The sequence below is a fragment of the Hippopotamus amphibius genome, chromosome 12 (assembly GCF_030028045.1).
Source record: "Hippopotamus amphibius kiboko isolate mHipAmp2 chromosome 12, mHipAmp2.hap2, whole genome shotgun sequence".
In the NCBI taxonomy this organism is placed as follows: Eukaryota; Metazoa; Chordata; class Mammalia; order Artiodactyla; family Hippopotamidae; genus Hippopotamus; species Hippopotamus amphibius.
The window spans coordinates 33805925-33833090 of NC_080197.1; the positions used below are offsets into that span (position 1 = coordinate 33805925).

The window sequence follows — 27166 nt, forward strand, 5'->3', positions numbered from 1 at the left end:
CATTGCTGTCATCTGCTCACCTGTTTTTTGTTCTCATATGTTTTAATTCCTATACTTAATTTTTAAAATTATGGAACGCATCGTACTCTTAGAAGAATGCATAGAAATATGGGTATGGTTTAGAGGTTAATAAGATGAATGACTGAATCTAGCTCCTGGGTTAAGACATGGAGCATTAAAAATACCTTAAAGATCCTTCTGTGCACTGCCTGCTTCCCCAGAGAGAGCCACTCTTGGACTTTTAGTGTTAATCACTCCTCTGTCTTTTTAATATCTTTATCCCTAAACAGTGTCGGCATAGTTTGGTTTGGTTTTTGTTTTTTCGAAAACTAAGTAAGAAGCACAGATGAAGCTGTGTGAGGAACTTGCCACTACTAGATGAAGCCTTCCAGGAGAAGAGAAGCTTAATGGGCTTTGCGGGTTACTGATGTAGGTTGAATTGTGTCCCCAAAAGTGTGTATTGAAGTCCTGACCACTTGTGCCTGTGAATGTGACCTTATGTAGAAATAGGGCCTTTGCAGATGTAAGCAGTTAAGCTGAGGTCACACTGGAGCGGGGTGGGCCCTTAACCCAGTGTGGCTGGTGTCCTTACAAGAAGAGGAGAGACACACAGGAGAGACACCACGTGATGACTGAGGCAATCTTCAGAGTGCTGTGTCTGCAGAGCTAAGGGGCCTCCAGCCTTCTGGCCACGCCAGAAGCCAAGAGGAGGGCAGGGAATAGGTTGTCCCCCAGAACTTCAGAGAGAGCACGGCCCTGCTGGCACCTTGGTGGCTGACTTCTAGCCTCCAGAACCATGAGAGAATACATACATTTCTGTTGTTGAATTCCCGTTTGTGGAATGTTGTGTTCTGGCTTCAGCTGCCATGACCCCTTCCTGGGGAAGTCGGTGGTGGAGGTCGATAGGGAGTCCTGGGAAACATGAGGTTCCCACCATCTGAGTGCCAGTGAGCTGCAGTGTGTACAGGGAATGTGCGGAAATCTGGTTGGGGCGTGGGGTCCCTGTCCTGCCCCGGGGCTGTTGTACTTCCCTACAGCTTGTCAGAGGTCAGGGCAGTCGTCTGTGGGCTCAGTGCCCCTGGCTGACCCAGGGAGCCTTGCGGGGGAGTGGGGGAGCCTCATAGGCGCGGTGAGCCAGGCTGAGCATGACGAGCCTCCTCGGGTGTAAAGGACGGTCTGGTGGGGCAGAGGCTTAGTGACGGTAGCCTCAGGAGTCTGCCCTTTGAGTCACACTTGTTGCTCTGTACTGGGCACCCTTGTGGTTCTGGGATCTCCCCTCACTTGAGTGGATCTTCCCCTCTGCAGGATTGAACCCCCTATTTCCTGCCCCCATCTTTACCTTTTTTCAGGTTTACTCCCTTCTTTAGTGAAGCACGTCCTAGTGGCTTCCTGGGGAAAGCTGCCTGGGAAGTAAACTTTGAGACCTTGTGTGTCTGAAAGGCCTTGAACTTAGAGCCAGAATCCCCAGCCAGCGCTGGGTGAAGCTGAGCGCCAGCTTAACCGCAGTCCTGGAAGGAGGCCGACAGTGAGTGCTGCTTTCAGAGTCTGCACTAGAGTTCTAGGTGAGTCCGCTGCCAAGGACCCCCAGTGTCACTTCCTTTAGACCCTTAGGCCGGTTAGAGTCCCCACAGAAGAATCTTCAGTCTCAGGACCCTTGTGGCCACTACAGGAGGGGTCTTAGCCTTCAGCTGGAGTGGGCCTCACCCCTCAGTGCCACACGAGCTGCCCGGTCCAGTCCAGAGCCCGGTTGCACCTTCTGTAGAGCTAGGCCCCCAGACTCCTGAGGGGAGGGCAGCCACCCGGGGTGGGTAGGATTGGGGCCTTACTGCTCCGCACACAGCCTTTACCTGCTCCTTAGTTTTCCCAGTTCCACAACCTGGTGCTGCCACCTGGGTTTTAGGAGGATTCTGCAGTACAGGTTGGGCTGGTTCCCACTTCACTGAAAGCCAGCTTGGGATTTTGGCTTTAAATCTGTTACTTTTTGTCCATCTGCTTCCCAGTTACTGTGGTTTCTTCTCCTGATCTTTTTGGGTTTTTGTGCTTGTCTGTTTTTTTTTTTAAGTCTGTGTCTGTAGTTGTAGTTGGGTTTTGGGAGGAAATAAAACTGGATGTTTGTGTTTAATCCCCACCTTAACCTGGAATGTTAGCGTTATTTTTTTTTAATTAATTAATTAAATTAATTTATTTATTGGCTGCGTTGGGTCTTCGTTGCTGCACACGGGCTTTCTCTAGTTGCTGTGAGCCGGGGCTACTCTTCATTGTGGTGCGCAGGCTCCTCATTGTAGTGGCTTCTCTTGTTGTGGAGCACGGGCCCTAGGCACGTGGGCTTCAATAGTTGCAGCACATAGGCTCAATAGTTGTGGTGCACGGGCTTAGTTGCTCCGTGGCATATGGAATCTTCCCAGGGCAGGGCTTGAACCCTTGTCCCCTGCATTGGCAGGCAGATTCTTTACCACTGCGCCACCTAGGAAGTCCCTGTTAGCGTTATTTTAATGCTGTTACATAGGGGAGCAGCCACAAATGCATTTGGTCAGTCCATTCTCTTTCCTGTCTTCTGATCAATATATTCATAGCTGTGATATTTTAGCCATGGCTTTTAAAATGATGTGATTTTTTGTTTTATCAGTCAGTACTTAGCGTTTTGTAGTTTTTCTCAGCATTTCCTCTTTAACCAAAGAGTTATTTAGTACTAAATAACTCTTCGTTTTCAAGTACATGAGAATTTTTACAGTATCTTTTAGTAATTTATTTAATTTCTAATCAAATTATATTGCAGTCAGAGAAAATAGTCTTGTCGATTCTCTTCTATAAAGAAAATTGTATGTTCTGTTTTTATTCTTTATCCTGTGACCTTACTTCTCTGATGGGACAGAGAAGAGTTGTTGATTTTCAACCTGTCAGCATTTTCCTTGTTACAGTGGAGTGAGGACTTCCAAGCTCCTTACATGTAGGACTGGAAACTGAAGGTCCTTTCATACTTCTTTATTTTGGGAAATTCCTCATCACTGCTCTTTAAATACATTCCTCTGTTATTTTTTTTCTCCCCTTCTGGACTGCTAATGTGGATGTTGACACCATTATTTCTTTTTTTTTAATCTCTTCATTTGGTTTTTTGAAGAGACCTGTCCTGACATCATTTGTTGACTGCTTTACAGGCAGACCTCAGAGATATTTCAGGTTTATAAGTTCCAGACCACCACCATAAAGCAGATATTGCAGTAGAGTGAGTCACATGAATGTTCTGGTTTCCCAGTGCATGTATAAGTTATGTTTACAGTATAATGTAGTCTGTCAAGTGTGTAATAGTATTATGTCTAAAAAAAAACCAACGTACATACCTTAATTAAAAATACCTTGTTGCTAAAAAATGCTAACCATCATCTGAGCCTTCAGTGAGTTGTAATCTCTTTGCTGGTGGAGGGTCTTTCCTTGATGTTGCTGCTGCAGACTGATAAGGTGGCTGCGGCAGTTTTTTAAAATCAGTCAACAGTAAAGTTTGCCTTATTGATTGACTCTTCCTTTCACGAACAGTTTCTCTGTAGCAGCAATGCTGTTTGATAGCATTTTATCCATAGTTATTGGAGTCAATCCTCAAAATCCCTGTGGCTGCTTTATCAACTAAGTTGCAGTATTCTGAGTCCTTTGTTGTCATTTCAACAGTCTTCACAGCACCTTCACCAGGAGTGGATTCCACCTCAAGGAACTGCTTCCTTTGCTTGTCTGTAAGAAGCAGCTCCTCATCTGTGAAGGTTTTGTTCTGAGACTGCAGCAGTATAGTCCCATCTACAGGCTCCACTTCTAATTCTAGTTCTCTTGCTATTTCCACCACATCTGCAGTTCCTTCCTCCACTGAAGTCTTGAACCCCTCAAAGTCATCCATGAGGGTTGGAATCACCTTCTTCCAAACACCTGCTAATGTTGATATTTTGACCTCTTGAATCACAGATATTCTTTTTTTTTTTTTTTTTTTAATTTTATTGGCTGTGTTGGGTCTTTTTTGCTGTGTGCGGGCTTTCTTTAGTTGCGGTGAGTGGGGGCTACACTTCGTTGTGGTGTGCGGGCTCCTCATTGCCGTGACTTCTCTTGTTGCAGAGCACGGGCTCTAGGCGCGTGGGCTTCAGTAGGTGCAGCACATGGGCTCAATAGTTGTGGCACACGGGCTCTAAAGCGCAGGCTCAATAGTTGTGGCGCACGGGCTTAGTTGCTCTGCGGCATGTGGGATCTTCCTGGAACAGGGATTGAACCTGTGTCTCCTGCAATTGGCAGGCGGATTCTTAACCACTGCACCACCTAGGAAGCCCCACAGATGTTTTTAGTGGCATTTAGAATGTTTAATACTTTGCAGAAGATTTTCTGTTTATTTTGCCCAGATCCATCAGAAGAATCACTATCTCTGGCAGCTATAGCCTTATAGCTATGAGAGATATTTCTTAAATAATAAGACTTGAAAATTGAAATTACACCTTGATCCGTGGACTACAGAATGGATATTGTGTAAGCAGACATGAAAACAACATTAATCTCATTGTACATCTCCACCAGAGCTCTTGGGTGACCAGGTGCGTTGTCAAAGAACAGTAATTTTTTTTTTCTTTATAAAATAGTTTTCATTAAGTAAAATTTCAAATAAATACAAAAGTAGAAAGGACTCATGGTCAATCTTGTTTCATCTATACTCTTTTCCATCTCTCCAAAGAACAGTAATGTTTTTTTAAAAGGAATCTTTTTTCCGGAGCAATAGGTCTCAGCAGTGAGCTTAAAATATTCAGAAAACCATGTTGAAAACAGATGTGCTGTCCAGGGAAGTGAACTTACTAGTTTTTAAAAGAGGATTCCGGCTCTGTTTGGAGATGGGTGGTGTGGGGCGAGCATGGCAGCAGGAAGCCCAGTAGGAGGTGGGGGTGGTGGTCCAGGCAGAAGCTGATGACGGTTTAATTGGTGTGGAAGCAGGGGAGAGGGAAGAGGGTGGGGGGACTGTGTGCATCCATGGGTTCACAAACCTCACCTTCACATTTTACCTGATGCTGTTTCACGGCCTCAGGGGCTGGTGTTATCTGTGGCCACATTACAAACCACCCCCAAAACTTAATGGCTTAAGACAGTAACTGCTTAATTCTTCTGAGTCTGTAAGTTGACTGGGCTCAGCTGGGTGTTTCTTCCACTTCATGTGCTGAAGGAAAGGGCACCTTTGTGGCTCCACTCAGCCAGGAGCTGGGTCCTCCAGAACCTGTCTCCGTATAGCTGCCAGCCCTTCAGTGGTCCTGTCTGGACACTGTGGCAGCTGGACTCGAGGAGGGAGGAAGTAGAAGCCACCAGCTCCCTTACGGCCTGGGCTCAGAAGTCCCAGAATGTGACTTCTGCCACATTCTGACTGGTCCAGCCTGTCCTGGCCCGCCAGATTCCAGGGGAGGGGACATCGATTCTGTCTTTTCATACAGAGACACGTGTACCTTCAGGCACAGGAAGAAGCATTGGGGCCGTATTTGGAAACTATATACCACAACTTTGAATTTCACCTTGAGACTTAAAATCCTGAAAGAATTTCAGAGTTGGCCTTTGAAAGTTTTGGTGTCCAATTTGGGAAGGTAACCAGAGCAAATTATTAAGGAAGGAATTCTTGCTCTTCTTCCAACAAAGTTATTTCTATGCTGAGAGCAAGCTGATTCTATAAAAACAACTCAGGTTTCTAAACTTCATCCAGCCCTTGGCAAACCACTTTATAAATGTGCCTTTTAATCTTCCATCTGAGCTCTTTGCTATAAAACAGTAATTGTCTGTGTTCTGTTACGACATGACCAAGGGACCTGGTGCAGCAGTGTCTGGAGAGCAGACGTCTGCAGCCCTTCTATGGAGACACCCTCCAGAGGAGCAGGACTATGTCCCCCTTAACCCTCTGGTTGGGCCTCTCCGCTCGTGCTGTGTTTTAGGGATAATAACTTACATCAGTTCTACTTTTGTCAGATTTACTCAGTAGAGATATATTGTAATAAATCCACGATGTAGCAGTGATTGACCCCATGCCCCTGTGATAACAGAGAGCACTCGTGAGACAGGAGGCCTGTGTATGGCCCCCTGCCCCTCTCCCCACCCCACGCTTGGGCTGGTGAACGTTTGATGAGTGGCTTGATTGTGCCTTATAGACAACATGAAACCTGGAAAAGCTGTAAATCCAGGGATCAGTTCTGCATTTCACCTGTTTAAATCTCTTTTAAAATCTTTACATAACTTTAAAATTTTAAAAATTATTTTGCTTTTAAACTATTATCGCCGGGATTAGTTTTTCATAATCCACTTTTATTCAAAGGTACCTATGAAGTTTGTGTTGAACCTTGAGCTTTCCAGTTAGGTCCTGTGGAAAGACCTAATTTCTGACACATAAAAATGTTGTGAGTACTACTTAACCTGTGGAAATTAAACCAATTCTTTGAGTAATTTTATTTTTGTATAACTAACATGTCTTTCTCATAGACTGCCTTGCCATCCAGGAAAGGATTTCGGCACCAGACCACGAAGTTTTTGTACCGTTTGGTGGGATCGGAAGATATGGCTGTGGACCAGAGCATTGTCAGCCCTTACACTTCTCGGATCCTGAAGCCTTACATCAGGTATATAAGAGAAGAGCTGTGATGTCGAGTGTGTCATGGAGACTAATGTTTGTGGTTTTCGAGCCCTGTTCCCCCTTTGGAGTGAATAAAGACCAAAACCCTTGAGCTGACATCGGCAAGGACCAAGACTGTGTTGTGTGTCCAGTCTCATCCTTGGCTTGTTTCAACTGTACTGAACATTTTTGCAGAAAGGATGGTCCTTTGAAAGAAACATAAGAGCCAAGGATAAGTTAACTCTTAGATTTCATTATGATTATCATGCTCGTTGCTTGGTTTTAAATTTCAAAGTTGTATGTGTAGTCATCTGCAAACTGAAGAAGTGGGACGGTGTCTCAGTTGGGCCTGTACGTGGACTGATGCTGAGTCTCCTCGTGTAGGCAGCACCCTGGGTGCCAAGCTGGCCGGAGAGGCCCCAGCACTGGGCTGCTCACGGTGCACCCTTGTCTCTGCAGCCACCAGTCATGCGGCCCTCTTGGCCCAGCCCTGCCCTCCCTGGCAGACACGGGGATGCAGCTTGGGAGCCTGCTTCACCTGCTGGTCCCCAGCTGTCCTGGCAGGGTTGGGCCTTCCTCTCTTGGGCTGTGTCCTGGGTCAGAGCACTCAGAGGGTTGAATTAGAATGCTGTTCCTGTTTCCCCAGTCTGTTCATTAAGGCACACCAGCACTGGTAGAGTTCCTAGCAGGTAATGAGGGGTTTGGTCTGACGAATGTTAGAGTGAATTTTAAATTTCATACCAGAAAGTATCGTAACTGTTAAAAGTTGGCTGTCATATGAAGTAGTGCAAATTAATTTAAAATTTCAAGCAGATCAAAGAGTTTTGTGAATCAAATGGCTAGGAATAATGGGTATTTTTCTTGACTTCAGTTTGTTTATTTTCTGGGTTCTGGAGGCGTGATTATGAAACAAAGCCACCCAAACTTCAGCTGCTGTCCCAGATTCGTTCCCACCCACACAGGAGTGACCCTCACTGGACACCGGAGCCAGACGCACCTCTTGATTACTGCTACGTCCGGCCAAATCACATCCCAACGATAAACTCCATGTGTCAGGAGTTCTTCTGGCCTGGTATGTTCTCCCCTCTCAAACTAGGCAGATGTGTTTTCTGTGTCATTCACTTCAGCAATTTTTAAAATTAGTGTATGTCATGTGACCTCCCAAATCTTTACTCATATGATTTCATTCAGTTTGCCTCTACTAACATAAAAAATTTAAAATATAAGCATCTCTTTCTTGGGCTTCCCTGATGGTGCAGTGGTTATGAATTCGCCTGCCAATGCAGGGGACATGGGTTCAATCCCTGGTTAGGGAAGGTCCCACATGCCACGGAGCAGCTAAGCCCATGTGCCACAACTACTGAGCCTGCACTCTAGAGCCCGTGAGCCACAACTACTGAGCCCACTCAGGCAACTACTGAAGCCCGCACACCTAGAGTCCGTGCTCCGCAATAAGAGAAGCCACCACGATAAGAAGCCTGTGCACTGCAATGAAGAGTAGCCCCTGTTCTCTGCATCTACAGAAAGCCCATGCACAGCAACAAAGACCCAATGCAGCCAATAAATTAAAAAATAAACATCTCTTTCTTTCCTAAGATCAAGAAGAAGCCAACAATTAAAGTCATAAACAGTGTTTTTGTTTGTTCTTCTTCCCTGTTTGTCTCTGGTTCCACATGTGTCTAGATCCCAGGTAACGTCCATCAGCACCACACACACTGGTAGCTTGGGCGTGTTTGGACACTTTTGATTTTTGCTTAATAATTCTGTGTGCTTTGTTTATTTAGCTGGTCCTTGAAGAGTGTTAGCACAGCCAAAAGTTGTTTTTAAAAAGCCAAATACCCCAATCACAGACTTTGAAAATAAGAATCTTAACGTACTGTGTCTGAAGCCATTGATTAAAGGAACACACTTTCATTGCTAGAGATAAACACGTCCTTTGTGGATCTGTTTTACTGCGCTGCTGTGGAATGTAAAGGGAAGAATACAGGTCTTCCAGGAGCTGGATGAGGTTTCATCAGGATGTCACAGTGCACGTGGTGGGGATGGGATGGGGGCTGAGAGGAACATTCTGGGAGTGTCTGCTACTTCCTGCCCCTACGGTGGGCGCTTTCCCACATTAACGTGGAGTTAGGTTGTGTTTAACTCCTTTATTGTAAAATATGGCATTTGTACCAAAGAGCTTGTCAGTGTGTGTGGGCGGTCTCGGGATCTTTCCCCAACCTCCTGGGGTCTGGGTATCTCTCATCTTACCCGAGGCGGACACCGAGGCGGGACGTTTAAGGATGTGCCAGCTGGCACACGTGGCCCCGGAGGCCGCGTGCAAAGCCAGGTGCATCCAGTTCTGAGCCTGTGTGTTCTCTCCTACCCACCATGTCCTGCTTTTCTTCTTTTAACATATGTACATAGACCAGGCGATGCTAATTTTGATATTTTCTAAAATTCACGTTTTTATTTTCATGATCTGAATGTGTGGTATGTGTGGTAATGTCTCTGTCTACAGTTCGGGTGTTTTTAGCATGCAGGTGCAGCTAAAAACCGAGCAGCCTGTTGCCCACTAACTCCCAAGCCCAACCTGACTCTCTTGGCCTCTCTCCGTAGGTGTTGACCTGTCCGAGTGCCTGCAGTACCCGGACTTCAGCGTTGTGGTCCTCTATAAGAAAGTCATCATCGCCTTTGGCTTCATGGTCCCTGATGTGAAGTACAACGAAGCTTACATTTCGTTTCTGTTTGTCCATCCTGAGTGGAGACGAGCAGGGATTGCAACTTTCATGATTTATCATCTGATTCAGGTATGTTGTCCCTGCTCATTGTCTGCTCACCTGCCTCTGGGCGTCCCTGGAAGCCTCTGGAAGCCAAGAGCCAGGTGACACCAGGTGCCGGGGAGCCAGTCTGCATCACTCACGAGGTTATTACACCCAGACAGACGCCTTCACCCCCAAAAAGGGTCACTCCTCAGACCCGAGTTTCAAAGGAGTCAGTTTGTGAACATGTGTAATAAATAAAATGAACGAAGTACACAAGTGGGAGCCTGAGGCACTTGTACCATCCGTGTTGTAACTGTTGCTGCTCTTGGAATCCCCACCGCAGTGACTCTGAGAAGTGGAAGTGGACCTATGATTTTTAGTTCTTAGGTATTTTTAAACGTTTTAGCTAAACTATCAATCAGTAGTATGTGCACTCTGTTATTGCTGCCTGTTTCTAATTTTGTTATTGCTGTGTAAGCTGATATGAACCTTCTAAGTGATCCATCCATCCTTTGATGTGTCTGAGTCACTTTTGAGGGAAATGGACCATGTGCTCATATACTGACACCAGAGGAACATGCAGGGATTTTTTTTTTCCCCAGAATTTATCTGGTATCTTATTTAGAAACCATTGGGTATGGAGTGTTGTGTGTCATGTGGGCAAGATTCTTTTTAAATAGAAGATGGAGATGGTGAAATGTTTTTTTTCCAGTTTTTAATAAAACTTGCTCAATAATTCCCAAATTTTGGTCTCAAGAACCATCTTTCAGGGAATCATGTTCTCTTCTCCTCTCTTGGTAGTTAGTATGAGGCTGTCTCTGTTATCCCCGCCATGGTCCCTTGTGTCCCCCACCCCCGCACAGGGCCGACCTCCCTGGGTCCACCCTGTGCTGGCAGACTGGCCACGGGGCTTCTGCATTCTCCTTCACTGGCAAGGGCCGGTGGACAGGGCAGGAGTGATGTTTTGGTGGCCCAGTTGGTCCTTCCTGAGCCTCCCTGGCTGGGTGGAGGAGTGTCTGTCTTTGTATATGAGTACTGGCCCCTGGCCAGACCATAAGCCCCAGCCTAGACATAGTACCGCCTAGACAGTCAGCCATGCTTGGCGACAGCCTTGCTGGGACTGCCAATTTGCAGGGTAAAGAGGACTCTTGTCCTTGGTGTGCTCGTAGTTCTCTCTTGTCCTAAAAATGCCTTTGGATGCGGAATGTGAGTGAAGCAGGGAAGAGAAAGTGTCTGTCTACCTTTGACCAAGGCCTCTTAGTGGGGCAGCCTTGAGGAACCTGGGATTGTAAAATCTGAGCGACTCATTAAGTCGACAGTCTCAGCGCCTCCTCATTAAAGAGCAAGTTCTGGATTTATGTGACTTTTGGGGTACTTCTGTGCAGCTAATTAAAGAATCTAAGAACTTGCCAAGACTTGATAGAATAAGCATCACTTTTCCCTTAGGATTAGGCTCATGCTGAATGTAGAAACCTCAGTTCTGAGAAGTTTGGGAGTAATGAGAAGGGGGTCTTTGGGATTTAGAATATCTGCATGGGGTATTCAGGTTGCATAATTAAACGGAAGTCTTAATATTTCATATCTGGCCACATAATTTAACATCTTTTCTAGTAGGTCCAAGCAAGAAATGTTTACAGTTCCCTCGAAGGATGATGTCTAGTTTTTAAAAGCAGAACGTTTGGTTTCGTCCTCTATTTCTTCAGTATTGTCATGGTGTTTGGTATTGATGTGCTTGATATGTTTAAATGTAATTGAATCTAAAACAGTTGGCAATGAAATATCCCCATTGGCTCTTTGCTCCAGCTTACCGTCTGTTTCCTTGGTCTTGAACGTTCAGTGTTTTGGTGGTGGCAGAGTGGGGTCGGGTTTCCTGCTATTGCTGGTGCTGCAGTGTCTCAGCTTCAGGCTCCGATTGCTCCAGTTTCTGTAACTGACTGCCTTCACTTAAAAGAGTTTCTTCACCCACTCATTTTCCCTGCGGCTTTTTTGTTTTCACCTTGTGTTTTTCCACTCTTTTGGCAGACCTGCATGGGCAAGGATGTAACCCTTCACGTCTCAGCAAGCAACCCTGCTATGCTGCTCTATCAGAAGTTTGGATTCAAGACTGAAGAGTATGTTTTAGATTTTTATGATAAGTATTACCCCTTGGAGAGCACAGAGTGTAAACACGCATTCTTTCTGCGGCTCCGACGCTGAAGTGAGTACAGCCCTTCACAGAGGGCCACACGTGCTCGAAGAGAAAGACCGTTGGTAGACTCAGCGGCAGGTACTCATTTTGTTGCAGGTTCTAATCTCAGCTGAGCCGAGAGCAGCGTGGACTGTGGCGTGAGTGTGGGTACCCCTTCAGCTGAGTCGCTGCCCAGCCCTTTCTGGACAGGCCTTTGTCCACACCTTGGACTCCATGGTCAACTAAGACTGGCAGGTGTGCTGTCCTTCACCCGACAGCCTGTTGAGCCAGGAAGGTCTAAACTTATGTCCTTGGGGAGAGAGATTCTGTCCCCTTTAAAGAGTGAGAAATGTGATCGTGGTTCAGGATTCCTGCAGTGCCTGGGAGGCACCATGCTGTCCCAGGGTGGTGAGATGGTCACATAGTGGAAACCAGTCCACCCCAGCCTGGCTGTGCTGTCACTGAAGCCGGGGGGACCCCTCGGGCACTCGCTGACTTTGGTCACAGTATCTGTGTGTAACATCGCCTCACCCATTCTCCTGGGAGCATCTCCCGCTGGGGCCTTGGTCTGGAAGGCGGGATCCTGTTCTGTCCTGTGAAGTTGGTTCAGGGCTGGAGTAGCGGGAGGCCTGCCCTTTCGATTGTGCCCCCAAGATGGAGGCATGCGGCGGTGGGAGGAGAGCCAGCCGTGGATAGACCTGTCTTGTCTGCAGGATGATGCTGTTGGTGGGTTTGTGGGTGTTGGAGCTGGACTGTCAGTCAGGTGTTTAGCAAGAATGTTTCCAAACGTAGCCAATGTTCTCAAATAAAAATCTTCCCTTGTGACAACCTGTGGCCAGAGCTTCAGTCTCATCAGTTTGCTTTCAAACTAATAGCAGTAGTTCTTATCTTTTGGGGACATTTATCCCTTTGAGAATCCAAAGAAAGCTGAATATGCTCTAGAAAACTCTGCATATTTAAAATTTTGCATCCATGATCTGTGGACCACAGCCATCTCTATTCTAGAGGCTGTGCTTAGAGGGAGGTTGCGAATCCCTTCGTTCAAGGGGTGTGTGTGTCTTCCCGTGTGAAGAGGCTGCAGCTATCCTGTCGCTTGTCTCCATTAACCCGATGTGATCAGGGCTCCCTTTCCCCTCCCCTGAACAAGGCCCAGGCCTGGACATGCAGAGTCACTCAGGTGCCAAGATCCCGAGAGCAGCGATGGTCAGCCTCCGAGGAGGAGACTTCTGGGCTCCTCCTCACCCTCTTCCCTTCCAGGGGGTCAAAACCAGCATTTCCCAGCCTGGCCCTGCAGGGACCCCCAACAGACTGCGAGGGGCCAGCTGTCACCTGCCACGCACTCAGCCTTTAAGGTTTAGGTTCTTAACATTACAGGTATGTTATATGCTACTCTCTGAGTGCGTCTGTTTTATGGCTAAAGTAATGGATTTTTTTCACCCCAGAGCTCAAGGTAGTGCTGTCACTCGAGGGAGATGGGCGATTTGAGCCCTGGCCCGTATGTGCCCTGGGTGTGTTATTTGTGCCCATGGACTCTCAGGCTTTCCTCTGCAGCGGAACTCCAGGGGGTCAAGACAGACTGATCTGCACTCTGAGTGACACTTTATAATAATTCGTGTCCTTTTGAGAGAGAATTTTGAGGTGAAGGTGAGTGGCCCCTGAAAGGCAAATATACTGCTCGTGTGTTCATGTTTGGCAAAAATGTCTAGTGTTCTAGCTAAACTGAATGTGGCTAAAGGCTAAATGAAATCAAAGGTTTGCCCAGCACAAGGCAGTAGGCTCTAAGTGGGATGGAAGCAAAGGCCTGATCTCAGAGGAAATCAAGACAAAAAAGAATTGTTGGCAACTGGAGCCTCTGGGGTGTAAGCCTCAGGCAGGGGCCTCACGTCCACGCGGCTGACTGCCCTGAGCAGCACCCAGCCCAGTGGGCTCCAGTGGAGGCAGCATTGAGCAGACAAGGTACAAGGTGCTAAGAGCAGGAAAAAATGTCAGCCCCATTTATGAGCTCTGAATTCTCCCAGCAACTCCATGAGGTGGTGGTACAGTTGCCTCTCTTTTTTTAATGTATTTGAAAAAAATTTTTTTAACTAAAAATTTTTTATTTTTTTAAATTTATTTTTTTTACTTATTTTTGGATGCGTTGGGTCTTTATTGCTGCATGCAGGGTTTCTCTAGTTGCAGCAAGTGGGCGCTGCTCTTCATTGTGGTGCTCGGGCTTCTCATTGTGGTGGCTTCTCTTGTTACAAAGCACAGGCTCTAGGTGCACAGTCATCAGTAGTTGTGGCACTCGGGCTCAGTAGTTGTGGCTCGTGGGCTCTAGAGCTCAGGCTCAGTACTTGTGGTACATGGGCTTAGTTGCTCCATGGCATGTGGGATCTTCCCAGACTGGGGGTTGAACCTGTGTCCCCTGCATTGGCAGACGGATTCTTAACCACTGCACCAGGGAAGTCCCCGTTGCCTCTATTCTAGGGAAGAGAAAACAGGCTTGAGAGGAGTGTAAATCCATGCCAGGGCGCACAGACGGAAAGCAGAGGACGGGACCCCAGTCCCAGCACTGGGTGCCCCCTCCATGGCCTGTGGGGCCTGCGATGTAGGAGAGGAACCCTCCTTGAGGCCTAGGGCCTCAGACCCTGACAGGTGGCCTGGATTCAGAGCTGGCTGTTCATTCACTTCCCACATGCTCCACCGCATGGACCTCTGACCTTCCGTGTTTTCCTTGCTGGGCTCCCACGTCAGGGTTCATAACCTGAGGTGGTCGTGTGCATAGGCAGGTGTGTGTGAATGTTTTTTGGGGGAGAGGGGCCTGAAGCGTCATCAGATCTTCAGAGGGGTGTTTGAGCCTAAACATAGTAACACACCTTGTTCAGACTGGAGGGAAGACCTTTCTGGAGCCAGCTGGGACATAATTTCGGTCTTGACAGAAAAGTTATAAAAGAGTACAAAGAATTCCCAGGTACCCTTCATCCCAGTTCACTAAATGTTCCTGTTTCACACGTTTGTGCCCCCTCACACATACCTGTATGTGTGCACATGCACACTTTTTTCTGAACCATTTAAAGGTAAGTTGCAGATACTGTGCCCCTTTTACACTTAATATCTTGGTGTGCCTTTCTGAAAGCAAGGAATGTTCTTACCTAGCTACTGTACAGTGACAAAATCAGGGAAGTTAACCTTGACCTTGATCCCCTGCTGTTAATTTAACGTACAGACCTAATTCACATTTCACTGATTGTCCTAAGACTGCCTTTTATAGCAAAAGAAAATCAAGATGGAGTGTTGCATTCAGTCATCAGGCTCCTTCAGTCTCCTGTAATCAGGAACCATCCCCAAGTCTTTGTGAATGTGGACGTTTGCCGTGTCCCAGGATTTGGGGGTGTCTGCTCTTTGCTCCTGTTGAGGTTCTGTAGGCACTTGGGCAGAAATACCACAGACATAAGTCCCATTTCTGGCAAGGTTAACTTTTAGTTAAGGCGGGGGAGTTCACTTTGCAAATACATGTCTCATGGGGAAGTTCACTGAGATGCGTCTATATCCTACTGCTCCTCAGACTTTCACCACTGGTCTCAGCATCCAGACAGTGGCGCCTTAGTATTCTAGAGTCACATCTTTTGGAAGCAGCTTTTAGAGCTGGGTCCGCAGGGCCCGGTTCTTCCATGTTGCAGTGCCCTGAGCTTAAGCAAGAGCCTGCCTGTCACTTCAGGAAGATGTGGCCAGAATTCCTGCCTCCCCAGTGCTGCTTCAGGAGCACAGCAGCAGGGTGTCATGGGCAGGTGGGCCAGGCACTCAGTGTTACAGGTTGTGCATCTCAACACTTACTGGAACTTCTCTGATGACAAAGTCTAAAGAATCTGTCCTACCTATTGCTACACCACAAAATCTAGTGGCTTAAGACCATAGCAGTTTAGGGCACTTCCCTGGTGGTCCAGTGGTTAAGAATCTACCTTCCAATGCGGGGAACGCGGGTTCGATCCCTGGTCAGGGAACTAAGACCCCACATGATGTGGGGCAACTAAGCCTGCACACCGCAACTACTGACCCTGTGCACCACAACTAGAGAGAAGCCCTCACACCTCAATGAAGAGCCCACGCACCGCAATCAAGATCCCACGTGCCATGCCGCGACTAAGACCCGATGCAGCAAAATAAATAAGTAAATAAATAAAATATTAAAAAGAAAAGACCATAGTTTGTTTTCTCTTGGGATTCTGAGGGTTTTCTGGACAGTTCTCTCACGTGGTGCCAGCAGGGGCACTGAGGCAGCCCCCGTCATCTGGGAGTTTAGCTGGGGTGCTGGTTGAGGGCCTCGGTTCTCTTCCAGGTGGGCCTCTCCACAGGGCTGTTTGCACTGCCTCATGGCGAGGTGGCTGGGTTCCAGGAAGGAACATTCTTCCAACTTTCCAGGACGACAGGCCCACTGCATGTGCTTCCCAGACCTCTGCTCACATCGTGCTCACTGCTGACCCATCAGCCAGAGCCAGTGAATGGCCAAGCTCCTAGACCATGCAGAATGGCTTCACAAGGACCAGTATTGGGATATGTGATTCCCCGGTGGGGGGAAGGCACCAAAGTATAGTCAACCACAAAGGCTGTTATAGAAAAGCCTCTGATGTGATACCCAGAGGGCAGCTGCCAGCTTGGAATTGTTCCCCTTTAGGGCAGCAGGCGGGCTGTAGCTGGTAGATGTCTCATCCATGCTAGGAATGCAGTGAGGGTGTTCCTGGGGCCAGAGTGGAGGAGCTCTGGGCAGGAGCCCACGGTTTTTTAGTTTTTCTTTTGTTTGTGGGCCAGCATGTAGAGAACAGGAAGGGTTGAGACAGTTACAGATATATTTCAGGTGAGGCCTCTCTCTGAGGCCAGGCTGGGGCTCCTCCTCAGGACTGGGGAAGGCCTCTCTTTACATCCATCCCATTTTTATAGTAAATCATCCCTCCCTCCTTTTAAAGTTTTATGGAGCTATAATTTGCATACTATAAAATTCACCAATTTTAAGTGTACAATTCAGTGGTTTTTAGTGGGTTTATGGAGTTATCACTAACACAGGGCCAGATAGGCCCCTGGCGCTCATTTGCAGCCAGTCCCCACTCCTACCCAAGCCCAGACAACCACTCATCTGTTTTCTGTCTCTGTAGATTCGCCTTTTCTAGACGTTACATGTCAAATGACCCTTTTTGCTTAACTTCACGTTGGCTTATTACCAGCTCCCAGAGAGGCTTCTGTAACCCAGCAGAGCCCATTGCTTTAGATATTTTGGTATAAATCCTTCAAGGCCTTTTGTTTTACGCACATACACATGCCCTTGCATATACCAATTTTTTTCATATACTAATTTTTAAAAGAACTGTGATCATATTGTATATCTTGTTCTATAAGATATAGGACTCTCTGGGTTGTTTTTTTTTTAGGTGATCACAAATAACATTCCACGTTGTCACATGCGCTAAAAAATCATGTATGATAGAGTTATATTTTGTTATAGGTGTGTACCATAGTTTAACAGATACCCCTTGTTTCCAGTTAATCACAATTTGTTTTCAATTAATGTAATATCAACAGGCTAGAGAATAAAACTCACATGATCATATCACATGATACATGACAGAATCAAATACCCATTCATGATAAAAACTCTCAGCAAAGTAGAAATAGAGGAGAACTTCCTCAACTTGATAAAGGACTTATGCAAAAAACCTACACCTAAGCAATCATACTTAATGGTGAGAAACTAGAATACTTAGTAAGAAACTAGAAGCTTTCCAGCTAAGATGGAACAAGGCAAGGGTGTCCTCTCTCACCACTACTTCTAACATCGTTCTAGCAAATGCAAGAAAATGAAATAAAAGCTATACAGATAGGGAAGGAAGATATAAAACTATGCAGATGACATGGTAGTCTATGTAGAGAATCTGAAAGAATTTATAAAAAACTGACCCAAAAATGGAACTAATAGGTGAATAGCAAGATTACAAGATATGAGGTTATTTATACAAAAGCCAGTCAGTTTCCTATATGCCAGCAATGAACTAGTGGAATTTGAAATTAAAAACAATACTGTTTACACTAGGAGGTATAAATCTAACAAAATATGTACAAGATCTATATGAGGGAAACTACAAAACTCTGATGAAAGAAATCAAAGAAGAACTAAATAAATGGAGAGATGTTCCACATTTATGCCTAGGAAGACTCAACATTGTCAAAATGTCATTTTTTCCCAGCTTGATCTATAGATTCAAAACAACTTCAATCAAAATTCCAGCAAGTTATTCTGTGGATATTGATAAACTGATTTTAAAGTTTAAGCCAAAAGACCCAGAATAGCCAACACAATATTGAAGGAAAAGAATGAAATTTGAGGACTGACACTACTCAACTTCAAGATGTAGTATAAAGCTACAGTAATCAAGACACTGTGGTATTGGTGAAAGAATAGGTAACTGGGTAAATGGAACAGAACAGGGAGCCCAGAAATACATAAATTTAGCCAGCTGATCTTTGACAAAGAAGCAAAGGCTATACAGTGGAGAAAACAGTCTTTTCAACAAATGGTGATGGAACAGCTAGATATCCACACACACAGACACACATACACAAATCTAGACACAGATCTTATATCCTTCACAAAAATTAACTGAAAATGGGTCATATAAAACTGCTAACACTTGGAGGACTGGGGCGGGGAGGGTGGGGGGGACTCGAGGGGGGGGAGTCAAGGAAGGGAGGGAATACGGGGATATGTGTATAAAAACAGATGATTGAACCTGGTGTACCCCCCAAAAAAATAAAAAAATAAAATAAATTGGAAAATAAATAAATAAATAAATTAATTAAAGGGGGAAAAAAAAAAAACTGCTAACATAGGAAAAAATCTCAGTGACCTTGGGTGTGGTGATGACTTTTTAGATACAACACAAAATGTTACCAAAGCAAAATTTAGGTCCATTTGCCCATGCTCAGTAAAGCCAGACAACTGACACTGGGTTGTGGTGAAGGAAAGAGCAGCATTTATTGCAGGGCACTGTGCAAGGAATTCAGGACATCTAATGCTCAAAGCACACAAACTTCTGGATGGGTTTCAGCAAAGCATTTTGAGAGGTAAGGTCAGGGAAGGGAGTCCCAGAGTAAGTGATGAGCTCGTGCACAGTTCCCTGATTGGCTAATGGTGAGGTCACAGGGTGGGGTCACAGGGGTTCACATTATCAGTCCTTAGGCTTCAGTAGGTGCTCATGGTCATTAAGTAGTTAACCTCTTTTATCTGGTGAGGGATTTAGCATCTGTAAAACAACTCAGGGAATGGGCATCCAATACTATTATTTAGGTACTTCAGAGAGGAACTAAAGCAGAGGATGTGGGGGGAGGGGTCTTTCCCAGGGAAGGTCCCATAGGGTCCTAGTCGGTTACCATTAAAGAAAGATTCCCTAAGCTGTACTTCATTAAAATTAAAAATTTATGCTGTGTGAGAGATACTGTCAGGAAATTAAGAAGACAAGCCATAAACTGAGAGAAAATCTTTGCAAAGCACACATCTAATAAAAGACTGTTATCCAAAATATATGGAGAACACTTAAAACTCAATAATAAGAAAATGAGCAACCTGATTTTTAAATGGACAAAAGACCTAAACAGACACTTCACCAAAGAAGATATACAGAGGGCAAACCAGCATATGAAAAGATGTTCCACATCATATGTTATCAGGGAAATGCAAATGAAAACAACGTGATAACCACTACACACCTATGAGAATGGCTCAAATTCACCACGGTGACAGCACCAAATGCTGGTGAGGGTGTGGAGCCACAGGAACTCTCATTCGTTGCCGGTGAAAACATGGAACAATATAGCCGCATTAGAATGCAGTTTGGCAGTATCTTACAAAAATAGAAGTACTCTCATCATTACGATCCGGCAATCACACTCTCATGTTTACCCAAATGATGTTAAAATGTATATCTATGCACAAACCTGCACAGGAACCTTTCTTCATAATTGCCAAAACCTGGAAGCAACCAAGATGTCTTTCAGCAGGTGAATGGATAAATAAACGGGTACATCCAGAAAACAGAGTATTTTTCAGCACTAAAAAGAAACAAGTTATCATGCATGAAAATACGAGGAGGAACCGTAAATGCGTATTATTAAGTGAAGTAAGCTAGTCTGGAAAGGCTGCTTGTATGATTCCAATTATATGACATTCTGGAAAAGAGAAAACTGTGGAGACAGGGAAAGGATCAGATTCTGGGGGTTAGGGAGGGAGGGTGGGATTATTAATAGGCAAAGCACAGAGGATTTTTAGGGCAGTGAAAATTCTCTGTATGATAGTTTAATGATGGATACATGTCATTATACATTTGTCAAAATCCATAGTATGTGCAACACCAAGAATGAACCCTAATGTAAACTATGGGCATTGGCTGACAGTGATGTGTCAGTGTAGGTTCTCCTGTAACAAAGGTACCACCTTGGTGGCAGATGTGGATAATGGGGGAGGCTGTGTACATCTGGGGATGGGGTATTTGTGAAATCTCTGTACCTTCTCAATTTTTCTGTGAACCTAAAATTGTTCAAAAAAAAAAGATACTCCAATTAAAATGGGCAAATGATTTGAATAGACAGTTCTCTGAAGAAAATATACAAGTGGCCAGTAAGCATATGAAAAGATGCTCAGCATCATTAGCCATTAGGGAAACTCACATGATGTTCACAGGGCTGCTAGAATCAAGACATTAGGTGAGCAAGGCTGTGCAGAAATACATTTATGGTGGGAATGTAAAATAGTGCAGTCCTGTTGGAAAACAGGCTGGCAGTTTTTCAAAATGTTAAACATAGAATTACCATGTGACTCAGCAGTTCCTCCCAGGACAAATGAAAACATGCCCACACCAAGACCTGTATGTGAATGTTAATTCACCATAGCCTCCAGCTGGAAATAGCCCAAGTGACCATCAGCTGATGAATGGATAAACAAATGTGATGTATGCGTACAGTGGAGTACTACCCAGCAATTAAAAGGAGCAAAGCACTGATAAATGCTACAACAGGGATGAAATGTCACGCATCAAAACATTTCAAAGAAGCCAGACACAAAAGAACACATGTTGTAGAATTCCCTTTATATGAAATGTCCACAAAAGGCAAGTTAATAGAGACAGAAAGTAGATTAGGGATTACCTACTTGTATCACGGTCATTTTTTCAAATTGCTTTCATGACCGTTCTTTAATGGTTCTATTTTCTTAGTTATTCTTTTAGTGTTCCTCATTAAGATTTCTGCTTTTATACATAACATTGCAGTGAACGTGTTTGTGCTTAAGGTTTTTTGCCATGGATTTGATTTTTTACTTCTGGATAGATCCTAGAAATGGAATTAAGTCAAAGGATGTGAACATTTTCATTGTCACTTTCTCATTGCCAACACTGTCATTAATGTGTTAAGGTACCAGTCTCACCTCAAAACTACCAGGATTAGTTATTGTCGCTTAAAGTACTTGTTGCTGGGACTTCCCGGGTGGCGCAGTGGTTAACAATCCGCCTGCCAATGCAGGGGACATGGGTCCGATCCCTGGGTCAGGAAGATTCTGCATGCTGCGGAGCAACGAAGCCCATGCGCCACAACTATTGAGCCATGTGCCACAACTACTGAAGCCTGCACACCTAGAGCCCATGCTCTGCAACAAGAGAAGCCACTGCAATGAGAAGCCTGCGCCACAACAAACAGCAGCTCCCGCTCGCTGCAACTAGAGAAAGACTGCGTGCAGCAACGATGACCCAACGTAGGCAAAAAATAAATTAATTAAAAAAAATAAAGTACTTGTTGCTAATTTCTAAACAGGCAATGATTTGCCATTTAAAAAATTACGAGTGTGGTTGAACGTTTTCCATTGTTTATTTCCTAGTAGCATTTCTTCTTTTATAAATTATATGTATCATCTATTAATCTCAAGGGAATAGGGAGATCTTGGTATTTCTCATCATTTATTCATATGTTTCCCCCTCCATTGAAGTTGTGATTCCCAACCAAGTCTCAGTGGCTGGTCCCACCTGGGGAGTTTGTGGAGAGGGTCCCTGGAAAGTCTCCTTCATTCAGTTTATTAAGGAGGGAGGTGGAGGTGGGGCAAGAGAAGGGAGGGACCAAGGCAGAAACAAAACAACCCAAAGGCAGGATCTGGAGTGTTTTTTTTCTAGGCCCTCAGCTGGTCCTCAACCAACCCTGTATAACTTGTTTCCCCGAGTCCTGGGAGAAGTGGCTGCACAGAAGAATTAAACATTTATTCTCTGTCTCTGGGTGCCTTTGGCTCCACCTACTCAACCTCGTCCCTTGTTTGTCTGCTCTCATTAGTCGATGAAGGCCTGGTCTCCCCAGATTGGCCATCCCAGGAACCCCGCTTCCTTCTCCAGGCCCCCCAGTCCGACAGCAGACCAGTCTTTCTGCCCTCTTGAGCCTCTTGGCAATTTCTGTCTTCTCTCCTGGTTCTCAGGTCATTTGAATCACTGAGGCGTGTGGCCTGGCTGTAAAAAGCTTGGCTTCTGGACTGTTTGAGCCCGAGTCCCGCACCTGCTGCTTACTGGGTGTGCCTCAGTTTCCCTGTTTGTTAAAAACCTTTCATTTGTTGTGAGGAGGACCTGTGAGAGCATGTGGAGTACCTGGCAGGCTGCCTGGTAGCTGGGGGGCTTGGAACAATGGTGGTTGCCCTCAGGGGAGAGAGGAAACCCTGGTTAAAATGAAGCCAGAACTGCAGGTTTCTCAGCCTGGGTCCCTTACTCAGAGAATTTCATGTAGTTGGGGCCCGGGCGGGGGGGAGGTGTGGCTTCCCAGCTCAGGTGATTCTGATGATGGCCAAGGTTGGGATGCACAGGCTGGGGGGGAGCCAGTCCAGGTGGGGTCTGCCCTTTATCTCCCGCCCCACCCCCACCTCCATTCCAGGCCTCCCAAGGGGAGGCTCCTCATCTCACTTTCCCAAATGCATCCCTTCTCCAAGCCGAAAGGCTTGCCCGAGCTTCTGGTTACTGCCTTCCCTGAATGAAGCAGGAGCAGGGCCCATTTCCTCTCCTGACTCGGGGTTTAAATCTATTGTCGCACCGCTTTTTCTTTTGCACGTTCTTTTCCTCTCTGCACATCTGTGGACAGAAAATCAGACTCGTTGGCTTTTGTGACCCTTGGGGCATCTTGGAGGTGCCTGGGTGTAAACTAGTGTTTGGGAAAAGTGTGTCTTTCTCCCCAAGCTTGTCAGAGATCCCCGGGGCTGGAGAGGAGGAGGCTGGGAGGGTGAGGCAGGGAGAAGGCTGTGCAGGTGGACTTGGCAGGACACTTTAGGCGGCAAGTAAGAGAAGCCCCAGCTCAGACTGGCTCAAAGGACCACCAACTGTTGTCTCACCCAGCAGATATCCAGAGGGAGTGTGTCCCGTGGTCACGCAACCATTAGTGTGTGAACTACATGAGCTTGGGCTGGTGGTTTAAACTCAGTCTCCTCATCTGTGTAAAAGGATTGTTGCACGTGCAGTGAGTTAACATTAGTAAAGGCCTTACAACAATCATTCACTTAAAGGAAGTGTTCTGTACGTGTCAGCTACTGTATCAGTCATTGCTGTGTAACAGATGGGAGGTTCTTGGTGGTCCACAGCAATAAGCGTTTCTTTCCCAGGCGTCTGCAGGTTGGCAGGGCTTGGCTCTGCCCCTTCCACTCAGTCTGTGTGGATAGCTTGGGTCTGCCCCACATGTGTTCCCTGTGGGTCCCAGGGCAGCAGTGCAGCAGGTGCAGGAGGATGCTGTTAATGTGACGGTGGCAGGGACACAGGATAGAGGAAGAACACAAGCCTCCGTCGGGAACTGGCATGTTCTCACGCTGCCCCCTTTCCTTTGGCCCAAGCAAGTGCCATGTCCCAGCCCAGTTTCAGCGAAGGGGGAGGGAGGTTAATTCTACTCACACCAGTCAGTGGTAGTATCAAGTCACATGGCAAAGGACACGAAGAATTATAAACTGTGTAATCGGTGGATTAGATCAAAGATTGTATTACTTAACATTGTTAAATTCAAAATGTTTTCTCATTGCTCTTGATTTCTTCTTTGACCCGTGGGTTATTTAGAAGTGAGTCATTTAGTTCCCATATCTTGGTGGAATGTTTTCATGTATCTTTTTTTTTCCTTTATAAAAATTTATCAAGGGAATAATTTGAGTTTTTAGAGTCTTGGTTTAGCAAACTAAAAGACTAAAAACTATTAAAACACTTTAAAATTCTTCTTTAACCTATCAAGTGGGATCTAAATTACGTAAGTTCTCTATCACTTTTGGAGACTGCTTTCCTAAATCAGAAAAATTGATTTCCAAGTCACACTCTCTTACCTCTACTGCCTTGTAACCATAAGGAGAACTAAATCTCACCAGGGATGGCTCCTCTGGAAGTCAAGGTGGAAAGAACAGGTGATATCCTGACACAGACTAGATGTAGACTCTGAGCCAAAAGCAGAGTCTGAGAGCTGTACTGTGATCATACAAGTTATCATCCAACAGCATACTTCTGAGAGTGAAAGAGGCTAATTACTTGAGAACGAAAGGCATAAAATGAGACATATGGCCACCCTAGTGATAAGGCAGTTTGGTAAACTACATTTCCCACTATGCCCTGCCCCTAGAAAGTCAAAAGGCTTTCCCAGGAGCAAAGCACCTTGGCACCCATGTTAGCACCATTTAAGAGGTAAACAGCTTGTAGGGCTGGGTTCTGACATGGAGGCTTCCTCCTTTCATGGAACACTTAACCAGACACAGGACACAACACCCGAGGTGAAATTTCAATGGATATTAAGTCTGGGGTGGAGCCTCACCCTCCCCAACAGCTCTAGCTTCCAAAGGCGTGGAGCTGGTAGAGTTGTCCTTTGGTCCACTGCCCTGTTCTCCTGGGTGTGGTGCTGCCTCTGCTTCCCCACATCACCAGGGTCCCCACTGGCACTAGTCTTCTGGGGGATTCTGGGCCAGGTGCTGTTCCCACTCAACTTCAACCAACTTGTACAGCTCCATGGTGGCCTGAGTGTCTTCCACAGAGGAATGTCCACTTTTCCCAACCTGGATGTCCCAGCTCAGCAGCTTCTTGGTGAGGAGCTTCAGAGACATGGTGGCGTTTTCTGGGCAGTTGGCCTTACGGTTGAGGACGGGAATAGGGGACATGTCTCGGGTGAGGGACTTGGGATTGAAAGTACTGACGGGCTTTGAAGTTGTTGTGGATGGCATGCCCCACCACGATCTTCCCTGTGAGAATCTTCAAGACCTGGCTCCGAACAATCTTGAAGGGTGTTGCATTCCCCATGTGCTGCTTCCGGGTACCACTCCATCTGGTCCAGTGGTCCCCAGTGTGGCAGGGGGGATGGATGTACTCATCATAAAGCACATCTGCGTTGTAGCTGACAGTGCTGCATTGAGCCAAGGAACTGACATGCCCCCTGGGTCCTGTGCCCACCATCTCACAGTCAATTGCCACCATCTTTGTCGGCATCTTCTGGGATGCTCCAGAGTGTTTATTCTCTGAATGAGCTTGGGTGAAGTTCCGTGGGGCATTCTTCTGAGGAGGGTTCTTCTGGGAGTCCTTCTTCTGGGGGTGAGTTGAGTGGCTCTGAATCTTTGGTAGGGCACTCTGGAATTCCCCCAGCAAATCTACTTTAGCCACAACGGAACCAGCTTCCTGGGAAGGAGCAGGGGTCAGCCAAGGCACTGCAGCTTTCTTGTCCAGGGACTGCTCTGACCCACTGCTGGAAGCAGCAGTCTTTTTCTTTTCGGGAAGGGGAGGGGCCTTCCAAGTGCCACCCACCTTGGGAGTTTCCCCTTTCTTTGAAGGTTCTGAGTGCAACCTAGGCACCTTGCTAGGGGACTGCTTCTTCTCATTCAGAAAGCCTTTCCGTTCCAAGAGCCGCTTCTTCTTGACAAATTTTCGGTGCTTGGCATTCCCCTCGAATGCCTTCTTCGGGGGAGGTTTGCCGAAATCCAGATTGAGGAGTAAGGTAGACATGACGACAGTGGATGGTGGGAGAACCTTGAGGAAAAACAGCCTACCAACGAGAGGAGGGTGGATGACTCATCCTCTGCTGAATCCTGTAGACCAACATCCGGAGGTTTGTAGTGTACCCTGGGGAAGAAAGTGATCCTGATAACGGAGTCCATAGGCTCGGGAACCGATAAGACCCATCTCCGTAGGACTTGAGAAGAAAGACATCAGAGTAACCTCTCAGATAATGTGAAATGTGAATTGATGGAAGGAGAACTTCCGTCTGAATCAGGAAGCCTGGGTTCTGGGGAGGCCTAAAATTCACCAGCAGTGTGGTATTAGGAAGGCCATTTCCCCTTTCTAGATCTCAGTCTCACTTGCAAATTTAGGCGATTGCAGGGCCAACCAGCTGAAACTCTGGGATCTGGAAAGCCAGAATGGTGAGCTCTATCATTTGCCCAGGGAGGGAACGTCTACGTATGCTCGAAGGCAGTGACACGTTTGGCATAGTTGACCTCTGAATTACTCAGGCATCTCCAGAGCGGGTCCCAAGAACAGAGATACAAATTCAGGCGCCCATTTCCCTCATCTCCAGGTGGGGGAAATCTCCGCATGCCTCTCACTCAAGTCCTTCTCCCAAGAAAGGACCTTTGACAACACATATTAGCCAGGAGGGGGCGGGGACCGAGGTACACTCTGGCCGTCCACACTACAGAGCCAGCCTCACAGGCTCACACACCTACCTCCCAGCTGGACCCCTACTAAGACTGAAAGCTCATATATCTTCCTGTTACTGATTTCTAGTTTAATTCTCTTATGATCAGAGAACATACTTTGTATCAGTGTTAAATTTCTTAAGCCAAAGGCTATGTTGTGGTGATGTAATAGAACATCTCTATTCTTAGGAAATACGTGCTGGAGTATTTAGGGCTAAATGTCCATGATGCACATAACTTACCCTCAAATGGATCAAGGAAGAAGTAAGTGTGTGTGTGTGTGTGTGTGTAGAGAGAGATTGCAATTAAGTGAAGAGGGGCAGGGAACATGCACAAATCATAAAGCTAAAGGGGTCAAATGTTAACAGTAGGTGAATCTGGGCAAAGGATATATAGGTGTTCTTTGTACTATTTTAATTTTTGCAACTTTTCTATAAGTTTGAGATGATCTCCGAATAAAAAATATTGATACAAAGAAAGGAAAAGCTAGTAATCTCCCCTCTACTCCACTCCTCCAGGTGTGTATCCTTCCATACCCTTCCCTTACCCACACATATACTAATATTTATACACTTAGATGGGATTTTATCATTTTATTAAAATGGGATCTTTCTCAGTGCATTAATTACTGTGCAACTTGATTTTTCTGTCTTAACAATACATCATAAAGGTCCTTCTAGGTCAAAAGGCATAGGTTTAATTTACTTTGAAACAGGTGTATAAGTATCACAGTTTCTTTAGCCATCCCCCTATTGTTGGATATTCTGGTAATTTCCAGTTTTTTTTTTACCACTACAAACAAGGTGGCAAAAAACATCCTTGTATATATAACCCGCGGTATTGGTGCTGAGTCCAGGACTCACTTCTGGAATTAGAATTTCAGTCAGATCAGGTAGCACCACAAATGCTTCACGATCCATCATGTTCAAAGCTGTTGCACCGTGGGAGTGAGGCTGGTCTCCCAAGGCCATCTGCTC

General features: G+C 45.9%; 1 protein-coding gene and 1 pseudogene across 6 annotated transcripts in view; one reads left to right on the forward strand and one right to left on the reverse strand.

The window, feature by feature from the left end:
- Nucleotides 1-27166, forward strand: part of KAT14 (lysine acetyltransferase 14) — a 62828-nt gene that overhangs the window by 15568 nt on the left and 20094 nt on the right. For 4 of the 6 annotated variants that reach the window (XR_009048343.1, XM_057701178.1, XM_057701179.1 and 1 more), the window contains exons 7-10: nt 6469-6605; nt 7495-7670; nt 9197-9387; nt 11365-11453. Coding sequence is in view for 5 of the 6 variants with exons in the window: in XM_057701178.1 (XP_057557161.1) it covers nt 6469-6605; nt 7495-7670; nt 9197-9387; nt 11365-11453 (593 nt within the window). In the remaining variant the exon portion in view is untranslated. Of the gene's footprint in view, nt 1-6468; nt 6606-7494; nt 7671-9196; nt 9388-11364; nt 12338-27166 lie in introns of those variants that run through there. The other 2 variants (XM_057701180.1, XM_057701181.1) reach the window with 1 other exon arrangement.
- Nucleotides 24447-25497, reverse strand: LOC130832644 (interferon-stimulated 20 kDa exonuclease-like 2; annotated as a pseudogene).